The following is a 12,551-nucleotide window of genomic DNA, read 5'->3' on the forward strand; positions in this document are numbered from 1 at the left end:
TGTGTGTGTGCGTGCTCAGCTGACTGACCGCTGATGAGTCTGGTGTAGCGGCGATATCGGTGCGCTCACCGCTGCGCTGCAGCCGCTGTTGCTGCAGGGGGAGCATCCGTCCAACAGCCTGCAGTGCTGCGATGCGCGGCAGCTCCTCTCTGCGCCTCTTCCCCCCGCATAATCGTTTTCAAGACCTCCGAGGAACAGATTCGTGAGAGAGGGGCGAGCTCCGTGCAGCAGGGAGGTGAAAGAGTCTGTAGTGTGTGCGTCTTAACTGAGGTGAGCTTTGGGGTTATTTGATTTTTTCTACAGTGGGGTGCTGCTGTGTCCCCGTCTTCGGCAGGGGATTTTTTTCTGGGGTTGTTGTTTTTCAGCTCTGACTGAACGTTTGACAGCTTCTTTGATAGACAAAGAGGGGATAGGCGTGAGATTTTTTTTTAAATTTTTGACATTAACATGGTGGTAAAATAACTAAATGCACAGTATGTCTTTATTCTGGAGATGTTTTTCAGCATATTAGAAGTGCTGTTTAAAGATAATTTCGGATGCATGGGTTTTCTTGCGCTCTCACTCAGAATAAGGAGGGCTAATAGGCCTGTGTTTAGCCGGGTATTTATATTCGCTACCTCGGATTTGTGTACACACATTCGCATTATTTTTTTCCATATTTTCCTCATGTTTCACAGTACGAAGGAAGGTGTGCTAATTTTGTGCTAATTATCCCAAATAGTCCGAAACATGCGAGCAAATCTTTGGTAGGAACCCACGGACTATATGCATGCCCATAGCATGTTCACCGCGGCACTCCCTACCATAGGCTCGTTTTTAGGTTAATGACAACAGCGTGCAGCACACAGCTATGCTATGTTCTGATTGGCTTAGATTATCTGTTATGTCTTAGGGCTGTTCCACTATCGCTGCTAATTATCATTCAGACGGGGAGATCAAATCTGGGAGGCCTGCAGTAATGCAAAGCAATGTTTTGCATTACTGCAGGCATATCTTCACAGATATGCATCATGTCATGTTGTCTTACCTTACAATCTCTGTTGAAATACAGTACTATGCAAAAAGTCGAGACCAACCCCTCATTTTTTATATTTTGATTCCAGGAAGCCAGATTTGTAATTATTTAAAAAGTAGACATCCTGAAGGTCTTAAACATTTTTCTTTCAAAGTCGTTGGCTGCTTATTGACCTAGTTTCAGTCTGGTCCTTGTACCTGAGCAATCTCACAGGAATGTTTTTGTTATTGCTGTTTTGTAAGCCACTGATCTATAAACAATTCAAACATAATCAGGGGATGACCTGTGTGGTGTCCACATTTAGTTAATAACTTGGCAAAGAACCAATTCTAAATTGTATTTTTTTTTTTTAACATAATGAAAACTGCAAGAAAACTCTGAGGTATAGCAGATTACCGATTATTCAAGAACTAGACTGAAAGGTACGACAGTGAGTGGCCAAAGCCATCTGTAAGCCATCTGCTGATTTAGAGGAACATTGCTAGTTCTGATCCTATTAATCTTTCCCCTGTATTGATTTAGTTTTTCCCCTCCAGCCCTTTGTAAAATGTGGAGATACAGAAATTCTTTTATTGCTGCCATATAACCTGCATCATTATAATTGCATTAATAACATTCTACAGCATTATTCCATTTAATAATATTTCTCACAGTATTGATATTGCATTAAAGTTGTTTATTGAAGATGTTAATTTAAGGATCCTTTCATTATGTTAACTTTTATTACAGATACAGCCAGGAGTATTTCATACACATTGCATAATATTTGTGCTCATTTAGAGTTATTGCATTAGTCTACAAGAAGGTCTTAAGCTTTATGAAGCGCGAGTCTTCACAATCTATTGTGAAAAGGACTAAAGCATAGAAGGATAATTGCATGCATGCTTACAATAGTCAAAGGAGCTTGCAAAGAAAAGCGTCTGGACTTCTTTAAGTTGCTTGAAGATGTTTCACCTCTCATCCGAGAAGCTTCTTCAGTTCTAAGGTCAAATGGTGGAGAGTCCCAGATATAAACCTAGTGGGAGTGACCCCCCACAGAGGGACAAAAGGACCCCCTGATGATCCTCTAATCGCCTGAGCCAAGGTGTGAAACTGGGTGTGGGTCCCAATCAGCCAGAGTTTCGGGTGAGTTCATTGTGAAACCTGGATGAGAGTTGAAACGTCTTCAAGCAACTTAAAGAAGTCCAGACGCTTTTCTTTGCAAGCTCCTTTGACTACGATGACCTGTATGACTGAGAACCTTCACAGACATGCTTACAATACATATAATCTAGGAATGTGTCAGGCCTGAGGCCTTAACTCATTTAGCTTCCAACTGCATTTTAGCCTACTTGGTAACAGATGACCGGAGTCGACAACCAGCCCTCAGAGACCTCGAAGGCTTGAAGTTATTACCTTGTTTGGAAGATGTTATAGGAATGAGAAGTTCTATGTCTGTTTATAGCCATCTAAAATGTACCATTTACTGTAACTGACGTCTTTAACCTATTTTTACGCCATGGGGGGGCGGATACCTCACTGCTTTAAAAGTGTTCTCAACATGTATTTTTGTCAGAAGACATATGCTGATGTTTTCTCCTGGGTGTTAATAAACTCACCGTTTGATTGCACTTTCCTGGGGCCTCCGTGGTTTGTGACACTGCTCTACATTGATTGATTTCGTGACAAAAACTAATTTCCCCCGGCAGCTGTGGTACCATGCAGTCACTTAATGACACTACATGGTCACTTACCTCATGATAATATAAGTTTATATGCACTTCAGGTTTCTTAAGAGTACATTCTGTTATATTATTATTAGTTGTTATCCACTTTTTCAGTCTGTACTCTTTGAGTTGTTTTTTTGTTCTTTCCAGATGGAGAAGGCGCTTGCTCATTTCCACGAATGTTTACATGGTTTCTGGAGATGCAGGTGTCAACAGAGGTTTTCCTTTCAATGACTGGATAGAGGCAGTGAGGTATATATTCCTATAAATACTTTTTAAACTGCTAGAAATGAAAGTCTGTCTGCTAAATGGTTACAGAATGTTTAATTTAATGTCTTATCTCCTCCATTTGTGGCAGTGAATTTTGTCATTGTAAGCAAGCCTACACACACACACACACACACACACACACACACACACACACACACACACACACACACACACACACACACACACACACACACACACACACACACACACACAAGAGACAGAGTCTTGATTCCATCACTTCAAAGGTTTTCTACATTATTTCTAACACTATGTCCTACTCTGGACATAAACAAAGTCGTCATCATTAGATGTAAGCATTTATGTCTTTAACAAGAAGGCTGGATTCCTACTTTGTAGCTGTGTATAATATTTACGTTCCCACAATATGAGCAATCCATTTACAAGAATACCATCTCGCCCACACCCAAGTGCATGCAGAATCAGAAATGGAGTTTTTGTTTCTCACAGCTGGAGGAGAAAGAAGTAATTGTGTGCTGGCAAGTTTCTAGAAGAATTTTCTAGAAGAATCGAGGAGAAAAAATATGGGAGGGGAATGAGGGATCGGAAGGCATTCATGATTTCATTATGCTGATCCTTTCAGCAGATATATAGAGCTCTTTTAATGGCTCCACTGTGAGTGCAACCACAAAAATGCGAATAATTTTCCATCGATCTGTAGCTGTGGTGACGACTTAGAAAATCTTCTGAGACTATAATTAAACAACTGCGATTAAACAACTTCCTGTGGGCTGTTTTTGGGGTTGAGCTGAAGTGGAAGGGGTGGTGCAGGGGGATGACATAACCTTTTAACTTTAGCAAAACCTCACAAAGTTGTCACACAAAACAGAGACTGTTGATTTTGTTCCCGTCACTTAAATCGCATTCCTGTTCGGAAATATCGTCAGAGTATAATTATAGAAACCAGAGCGTCATCCAGCATTCTAATCTCTGACAGGTTCCAGGATGCGGTCCATGAGGAAGACGGTGTTGCTAGTCATCTTGGTGTCTGTGGTGCTAGTACTGGCTCTCCTCCATTCGTGGCCCACTCGGGGTTATACCACAGTGGATGTTTGGCAGCGACCAGCGTTTATAGTAGAGAGGCATCTGGAAGAGAGGGTCCCTGAGTCAGACCATCGATTGAGCAATATTCCCTTCCATGTAAGGGATAATGTGGCGAGGTAAGTAATGCTATTTTGAACCAAAGCGGACGGACCTGAGCTTAAATCTGATCACACGTGTCTTATAATCTGTCCAGTTTGCTGGCACGTAATGGATGCATATGTGAGGGCGAAAGTGGGGGGGTAAACCTACCGTTCGCACAACTCTTGTTCCCGCGGGTGTCAGCTCACCCGCTGCACACTGCCTTCGAGGCTTCAGAGCTGGAGGAGATGAAGAGGAGACGGGCTAAAGAGTACAGCAGCTTTCAGACGAGGTAAGGAGTACTTAAGAGATGTTTCACATTTTTTTATCTGTGTGGCTAAAATATTATTATGTGGCCTGATGTGTTGTTTTATTTAAATTAAATAATGATGTAACAAAATGTGTTACTTGAAATAATCCATCTGTCTCAGTGCACGCTACAGGAAATAGTTTTTTAGACTTATCTATCTCTAACATGGAAAATCATCCATGATCTCACATCACTATCTGCTGATCTGCTTCGCTTTGTGGTTTGTTACTACGCGGTTTGAATATACATGCATTAGAACATATATAAACACAGACCTTGCTTTTTGCTTGCTTCCTGTACACAACTGGCAGCCTTAAAACCTCCCCGCATCTCTGTGGATCGTGCAGGAGTTGTGCATTAGTAAGGCTACATAGACGGGTATTTTTGAAAATGCAGCTTTTTCTATTTGTTCGGGCCTTTCGTCCACACGTAAAAGCGTTTTGGATCACTGAAAATAGAGGTTTTTTAAAAACTCAAGTTTTGCGTTTACGTCTGTACAAAGAAAACAGAGATTTAGCCACGCAACGTCAAAGGTGAGCGCCTTTTTTTGACGTCAAGCTGTGCGTCACGTTATTGTTTACATGAGATGAATTTTGTACAATGGCAAGTATAGATAAAATACTGTTGCTTTTAATCTTACTATCTGCAGTTTTTACACGCTTACATACACACACACAGTTACTGTCCCTCCATTTAGAAACACAGAGGCATCATAGTGAACATCGACGCGGCTTCTACATGCAACACAGACGCTGTCACAATCCAAATCCCGACGCCATTATTATGAATCACTCAGACTAAATTTTCAGTTTCTTTATTGAATAAACTCTGGCTGAGAGAGCGAGTGAGACAAAATCCACTGAATACTGACTCTAGTTATTAACATTTGAAATGATGAAGGCAATTAAAAAGTAACACAAAATTAGCCACCTTTCCAGAAAAATTTAAACTTTTCAGAAGTACTGAAATTAATTCCTAATACGACAAAACTTGTTTTTATCAAAAGCTTTGCTCTCCAGTAAGAAACGTGAGGTCATTTTAATAATGATATCCGCGGATAATAGTAATTGTGACTGTTATTTGCGAAGAGCTTCCTGCTTTCTGCTTGCTGTGCTTGTTGATGGAAAAAAAAATCTCATTTCAGGTCAAAGACCCCTGCAGATCTACTCATTATTGCTGAGGCTAACAGCCCCTTGCAGTATCCAACACAGGGGGTGGAAGTACGACCCCTGAAAACAAGCATCATCCCAGGTACGACTTCAGCGAGTGAGCAACTCAGATATTTTTGAAAGTCTCATGGTTTTATCATTTGAAAGTAGTTAAACTGGCCCCTAAACATTAAAAATTAACCTGAACTAGAGGTGGTTTATATACTGGATATTCTTTGTACCTACATATATTGTAAGGTCACCCCTCTGAAAGGCCTTATTTATCCAGCTGGTGCATACAGGAAATGGACTGAAAATCAATCAGTGTTTGTTTCTCCTTTTCCAGGCTTGGCCTTACATGACCTTCCCAGAGATAATTACTCAGTGAGTGCTCAAAAGTGTCTGTCTTTAAATATTTTAGATGCCTGCAGTCCTCTGACCTTGACCGCTATTCTTTCCATCATATGCAGATAAACATCACTGCCACGCTGGGAACTCTAAATGTGGCCGCGGAGGTAGACGAGGTGAAAATCAAAGGTGATGGCGAGATGCACATGACTCTTTCCAGCCGCCTGCTGCCGAACATGAACCGACAGCTGCAGTTCGTCACCTACACGAACACGCTGTTTCATCCCAGCACGGCAGACACAGGTGAGCCCTCGGAAACAATCCACCGTCTTATCAGCTCTGGACTTTGTTCTTCTGTATTTTTCAGCAAATTCCACAAAGGAGAAAGTAAAGATACAGAAAAAGAATCATCTCACACCCTAATTTGAATCTGTGTTTAAATTTAAAGCAATATGTGGATTTTTTTTCACTCTCGGTCATTAGATGAAAACTCTGATACTTTGATCATGCATATACAGTATATACGAAGGTACAGCAGGAGGTGACTGACATGCATGCTTCCATCTCCCGTTTCTGGTAGGTGGCAACTCATACTTTTAGACTCTCCTTTTTCTCCCTCCCTCGTGCTCACAGACACATAACGGGTACAGCAGTCCATTCTCCCTGCTGCACGGACTACACTGCCCATGAGGCTACATTCTTTAGGGCTATGCCTGTAACACTCTGCCTATTGCCTTGATATTAAATCATTTTTGGAGTAAAAATTCAAAAAAATATTTCTTCACGTCATTATGCGGCCCGCAAGTAGGGCCGCGAGATTGAGACACAGGCATTAGAGCCTCTTCATGCGCGTTTTGTTTGGGTTTTCACCGGCGTGGAATTACCAAATATAGAGAGGGCATAGCCTAACATATGAAACAGGAAAATACCGCAGTGTAATCCATTTTTTTCAACAAAGTAACTGTAATAGAATACAGTTACTCATATTTTGTATTTTAAATATGCAACGGCGGTACATGTATTCCGTTACTCCCCAGCACTGTCTGTACAACACCAGGATTGTTTTGTTTGTTTGCCATCATCGCATTATCAGACGTGGCTAACCTTCCCGAGTGTCTCCAGCCTTTATACTAAGCTACTCTGTGTACCTTGCTTTTTTTTCCCTTTTCAGTGGCCTCACACCTGCTCTTGTATGGTATTCCTGGCAGAGAAAATTATTTGCAGAGCTGTTTCTCTTGAGCTAGAATTGGGCAACCAAGCAGGATTCAGTCTGATATCAGAGCCTCTTTGTTTCGCACAAAATTAACAATAGTAAGCATGCACAAAACCTGAATGGCTGAAGGCATGTTTGCCCTTGTCTTTTGACTTTCTGCCTGTATAGTATAACCCAGTTTCAAAACAGCTGGGGCACTTTTTAAAATGTAAATAAAAACTGAGTGCAATCGATTTTATTCACAGCAAAACTTAGAAAATACATTGAGTCTTTATAATGAGAGTATGGACCTTTTACAAAAAGGCAGATCAGCATTTTGTCTTCATGACAGAATCATGTCTGTCTTTAATGCACGCGCATCTGAGTGATGTAGGACATTAAATCGAATTTGCCTAACCACAAGTAGGAAAGGCTTTCACAATCTTTCCGCTGAGGATGACAATGTATCTGAACACTTGAACATGACCATAGCTGGACTGGTGCATCAAACCCCGTGTTCCTGTCTCACAAGAAAAAGTAAAACCCACAGTGAAAAACTGTCTTTAAAGCTCTTTTAACAACTTTTTGCCATTTCAACCAACAGAAACAAGACATTGCCTTGTCTTGTCCCTTGCAAAAAGAGATTTATCAAGGTTCTCTGAATCTTTCGATGATATTTTTTTACTGCAGATGACGAGATATTTAAAGTCTTCACAGTTTTACAGTGAGGAACACAATTCTTTCACAATCGGTAGACACTGTTTTATGCAGATTGGTGAACCTCTCCCCTTCTTTACTTCTGAGAAAACTTTTTAAGATGCTTCTTTTTTCCTTAAATGGTCCTCTAGCTATTTCTTTTCTATTTTTAGTAACACTTACTTTTCCAGCATTTCCTGTCTCAATTGGGGACATGTTGCTTCCATCAAATTTAAACTGAACTAATATTTTCCTTAAACTGGCCGTTTAAACACTGGATATGCTTTAATACAGTGATCCCCAACCTCCAGTGTCAAACAATATTTTCACGAACTGGCCTTTAAGGTGTCGCGGATAAATACAACAAAATAAAATGATATGACCAAGACAAAAACCGTGGTAATTTGTAAATATGATAATAAATGCGAATTCACTTTGTAATTGTGTAACTTTATTAGCATTTTCCTCCTGAAAATGTGCCAACAACATTGCGAGTGACATCCTCCTCTCTGCCCCTTAATGCTCTCTGGTCACTATGGTAACATTTAAATATTTCTTTCAAAATAAGACACACAACTACAAAGACCCAGGGAAACCGAGTTGACAATAAAAATGCTGAAAACCATAAATTTCACACCTGAGCTTCAACTCTCGCGTCCCAGTACCGAACGACTCGGCCTGGGGGTTAATATCTGTTAATAACATCTGTCTTTACTTGTCATCCCAACCCTGTAGAGTTTTTATGAAAGGTAAATTAGCCGTAGGAGCTAAAAGTGCTTTGTGTTTTGTTTTTTTGTGTTGTTTTTTTTACTGGAATTGTCTATAAAATGCTGTAGAGTTTAGCATTTTAACCTGAGGGTCTGAAAAATTGGTTTTGTACAAAGACATGACATTGTTATGTCTACATGCTTTACGAGAACCAGATGAGAGTGAGGCATTCATAGTTTTATCTTAATGATACTCGTGTTTTTTTTGTGTCGGGGGTCTTTTAGTGCAGCTTGAGACAGAGGGACATCAAGCTGTCTTCAGCATCAAGATCCGACACGGAACAACACCTAAACTGTACAACACTGGATCCAAAGGAGGTACAGCACCGGCATGTTGACGGTGTTTGTAACTAAAGTCAGACGTCCTTTCTGAGTCAAACAGCACTTTCTAAAGTCAGTTTTCCTCCATCAACTCTCTGCAGAGTACAACATCAGCGCCCTCGTGACAATAGCCACAAAAACGTTCCTGCGTTACGATAAGCTTAGAGATCTTATCGACAGCATCAGAAGATACTACCCTACTGTTACCATAGTTATAGCTGATGACAGTGAAAATCCCCAAACCATCTCTGGGCCTTACATCGAACATTACATCATGCCCTTTGGAAAGGTAAGGACACACTGAAGTCTTCTCCCTGCTGTCACTGGTGATGCGATCTCAATCTAAACCTCAGCGTTGCGTCTCTTAGGGTTGGTTTGCCGGCCGAAACCTGGCCGTGTCCCAGGTGACCACGAAGTACGTACTGTGGGTGGATGATGACTTCATCTTCACAGCCAACACCAAGCTGGAGAAGCTTGTAGATGTTTTAGAAAGGACCACTCTGGATCTAGTGAGTAGCAGAAGAATATTTTTTTTCTTTTTCTCAGTTAATATTAAAGTTTTGGGGCTCTTGTAGAGACAGTGTATCTATGTGTGTGAACTAGGTGGGTGGTGCAGTGCGAGAGGCCACGGGGTACACCGCCACCTACCGTCAAACCATCTCCATTGAGCCAGGAGAGGAAGATGGTGACTGTTTACACATGAGGAGAGGATTTCATCACGTCATTGAAGGCTTCCCCAACTGCGTTGTGACTGATGGGGTCATCAACTTCTTTTTAGCTCGCACAGACAAAGTCCAGCAGGTCGGCTTTGACCCACGCCTCACCAGGGTCGCTCATCTGGGTGAGTACAGGGCTTCCTTTCATATCAAAGGAGCAAATTTAGCATCATGCCATCTGTTATTTATTCAGTGTTTTGACTGCCGGATGCAAAAATATGCCAAAATTGAAAAGAAAAAAAAATGTTATCATTATTATTATTTACGCATTTATACACAAGTCTTGAGCCACCATTCTTTTTTTTGTAATTGTCTTGGGAAATATTTCTTCAGGCATTCAGAAGCTCTTTGAAAGTTTTTCTTTCTTTGAGTGTCCAGAACCCAGGCCTCAACATTGTTGAAGCAGTGTGGGATCAGAAAACAGAACAAAAGGCAGCAAACACTCAGCTTTGAATGTCCTTTGAGAAGCCTGAAGAACTATTCCTGAAGGCTGCTTCAAGAAATTATAGGAAAGCTAAAGCTCAGGCTGTGTTTAAGGAGAAAGGTGGTAAAACCAAATATTTACTTTCAAGCTTGTTAGAATTGTACAAACACTGTTTTTGATCACCTATTTCCCATTTGTTCTAGAAAAATATATAGAAATGAGGTGTAACTCAAGACTTTTGCACTTTATCGTATATTCATATTCATTGTTTTTCTATCCTCCTGCAGCACTGAGTCAATTTGTGTGCCATATCAAGTTAATTTAATGTTTCCTTAATCATTTAAGAATAAAAGAGAGATGAATATCTCAGATTAAGGTATTGATAGCAACAATATCTTAGCAATTTAAGAAAAAAGATTCATATCTTATTTTACTTACTGAGACGATAACGTGTGCAAGATAATTTTTGCTAGCAAATTATGCTGTGACATTTTCTTATCAGCACACACCACCATGGAGGAGTCGCAGCTCGGCTTTAATTTACCTACATTAAAATGAATGAAATCTGATTTAAATGGAACATTTAGCTCACGCCACCTTCTCCTCACTTTCATACCTGAAATATTTCATCAATTAAAAGTGTTCCTGACCCACTGAGGGATGTTTACCCCTCTCCCTTTTTTTTCTAGAGTTTTTCATCGATGGCCTCGGCTCTCTCCATGTGGGCTCTTGCGATGATGTCATTGTCAATCACGCGACCAAAATCAAACTACCCTGGGTAAGCCAGTCAGAGAGCGACAAGACCTACGCCAAGTTCCGTTACCCATCAGCCTCCTCTGATGCCACGCACACCAAAAACGGCCTCCTGTACTTCAAGAATCGGTTTCAGTGCTTGACTCATAATTAGCTTCCCCTCTCCTCTTTTTCTCAAAGGTTCCTCCGCTCTCCCCGAGTTGCCAAAGAAGTTCTCCTCCCCCACGCCCTGTCAGATAAAATTTTGGTTTGCCTTCTCTTGAGAACCTTGAAATTATTTTTCCAGCTTCAGCCTTTAGAGCAGTTTTAGCATGTTTTATCTGTCAGTGCACAGCTCTGCAGTGAGCTAAAAAGTCCTCTAGCATCTAGAAGCCCAACAGAAAAATTTAGGCTTCCTTTTTGGTGTGAAGACAGGAGAAAATGAGCTGCAGTGCCCAGTAACATCTCGAGTCATAAAGGAATCTTGCTCATACCCTGCACAAAGACCAGGCTTTGGGAGAACCGAACAGGTAGCAGCCAGTGTAACTTCATTGTCATGCTGTTTTGGGTAGATGTGCATGCATTCTCCTTCGATTTGCACTAGCCGAATATAGAATTGAGCTTGGAACAAGGTCTTTCTGTCAGTGACAATAAACCCTATCAGTTAAGTGACAGAGCTGCAGACTCAGAGCTCCAGTGTGACCTCCTTGCCAATGCCACATGAAGAACGTGTTCCAAGTCTTTTCATTTGTCGGGTTCTGGTACTGACTGGCCGTGCCAAAGGTCTGGATGCTGCTAGCTCTTGGGTGCTTTAATCTGTGTGTGCATTATGGTTTTACTGCCCATTACCCAGAATCCTTTTGTGTCACCCATGGAGAGATAAGTAAGATCTGAGGAGGAGAACCTTTTGGTCTCAGTTCATCAGGTGTTACCTGGTTGCGGGAGCAGCTGTAATCGTCGTCTTCTGCTGTTTGTCTGTTTCCCCAACAAGCATCTGAGGAAAACGAGGCGTTTGAGTGCTCACCACCGGATCTTTACATGTGGCCAAAAGAAACATTGGTTGAACTAAAGTACTTGTAAAATACTCACATCATTATGAAAAGAGGATGGAGAAGGGGGGGGGGGGGGGGGGATGAAGCAAGAATACAGTTTTTATACTGAAACTCCTCTTTGGAGCACTCCTGCATGTCAGAGACTCAAGTGGTGATGCTGTTCTTTTATACCATGGTCTTTAGATGGCACCCTTGTATCACTGTATTTGTTTCCTAAGCAAGTTTTTTAACTTTGTTTTGTTAGCAATAAGGTGCCAGAGATTTATCAACTGTTTTTTTTAATCCCCAAGAGAAATATCGACTTATTTGTAACTATTTTATTTATTAATTTATTAACAATTTGTTTGCCTTTTATTAGATAGAACAGTGAAGAGAGTCAAGTAAGCAGGGGGGTGTCGGGTCAGAAAGCAGCACATCGGAATCGAACCTGATCTGCTCTGAGCTACACCGGCATCTGTTTGTGACTTTTAATTCATTTCTATTTTTCACCAAAATGTGACGTTCGTTCTGTTGATGGAAGAAACTAACAGCAGTGTTCCTGCTGCTTGGTTTGTATGTAGTTGTGTACTGAAGAATTTGTCTCACATTTTAATTTGTAAGTGTTGACAGATGTAGAATTTTTTTTAACAGTGATGTTTATTGTGTGGACACAGAAATCATTTGCTGCCTGCTTCACCCACCCACCCCCACACCCAAAACAAAAAAATATGAGTT

The 12,551-nt window shown here is 41.0% G+C and overlaps 1 protein-coding gene across 2 annotated transcripts; it reads left to right on the top strand.

Moving 5' to 3' along the window:
- Window positions 1–44: 44 nt before the first annotated feature.
- On the top strand, window positions 45–11,900 carry b4galnt1b (beta-1,4-N-acetyl-galactosaminyl transferase 1b). Of its 2 annotated transcripts, XM_080890804.1 has the most exons (13): window positions 45–270; window positions 2,872–2,973; window positions 3,947–4,169; window positions 4,247–4,423; window positions 5,586–5,692; window positions 5,936–5,973; window positions 6,060–6,240; window positions 8,818–8,910; window positions 9,015–9,202; window positions 9,282–9,422; window positions 9,517–9,754; window positions 10,743–10,831; window positions 10,987–11,900. In XM_080890804.1, the coding sequence occupies exons 3-13, from the start codon at window positions 3,955–3,957 to the stop codon at window positions 11,044–11,046; spliced, it is 1,527 nt and encodes a 508-aa protein (XP_080746930.1). In that variant the 5' UTR covers window positions 45–270; window positions 2,872–2,973; window positions 3,947–3,954; the 3' UTR covers window positions 11,047–11,900. The 2 variants fall into 2 exon arrangements, with proteins under 2 accessions (XP_080746930.1, XP_080746929.1); XM_080890803.1 differs by having other exon boundaries at window positions 54–270; window positions 10,743–11,900.
- Window positions 11,901–12,551: the final 651 nt, after the last annotated feature.

This window comes from Rhamphochromis sp. 'chilingali' (genome assembly GCF_963969265.1).
Source record: "Rhamphochromis sp. 'chilingali' genome assembly, chromosome: 9".
NCBI classification, from domain to species: domain Eukaryota; kingdom Metazoa; phylum Chordata; class Actinopteri; order Cichliformes; family Cichlidae; genus Rhamphochromis; species Rhamphochromis sp. 'chilingali'.

What these genes read in the sequence shown, in the direction of transcription:
- b4galnt1b (XM_080890803.1), top strand. Translation starts at nt 3,955, where the DNA reads ATGCGGTCCATGAGGAAGACGGTGTTGCTAGTCATCTTGGTGTCTGTG. An exon ending in TTCCCAGAGATAATTACTCA is followed by an intron (nt 5,974 to 6,059) that starts GTGAGTGCTCAA and finishes CATCATATGCAG; the next exon opens with ATAAACATCACTGCCACGCT. An exon ending in CAACACTGGATCCAAAGGAG is followed by an intron (nt 8,911 to 9,014) that starts GTACAGCACCGG and finishes AACTCTCTGCAG; the next exon opens with AGTACAACATCAGCGCCCTC.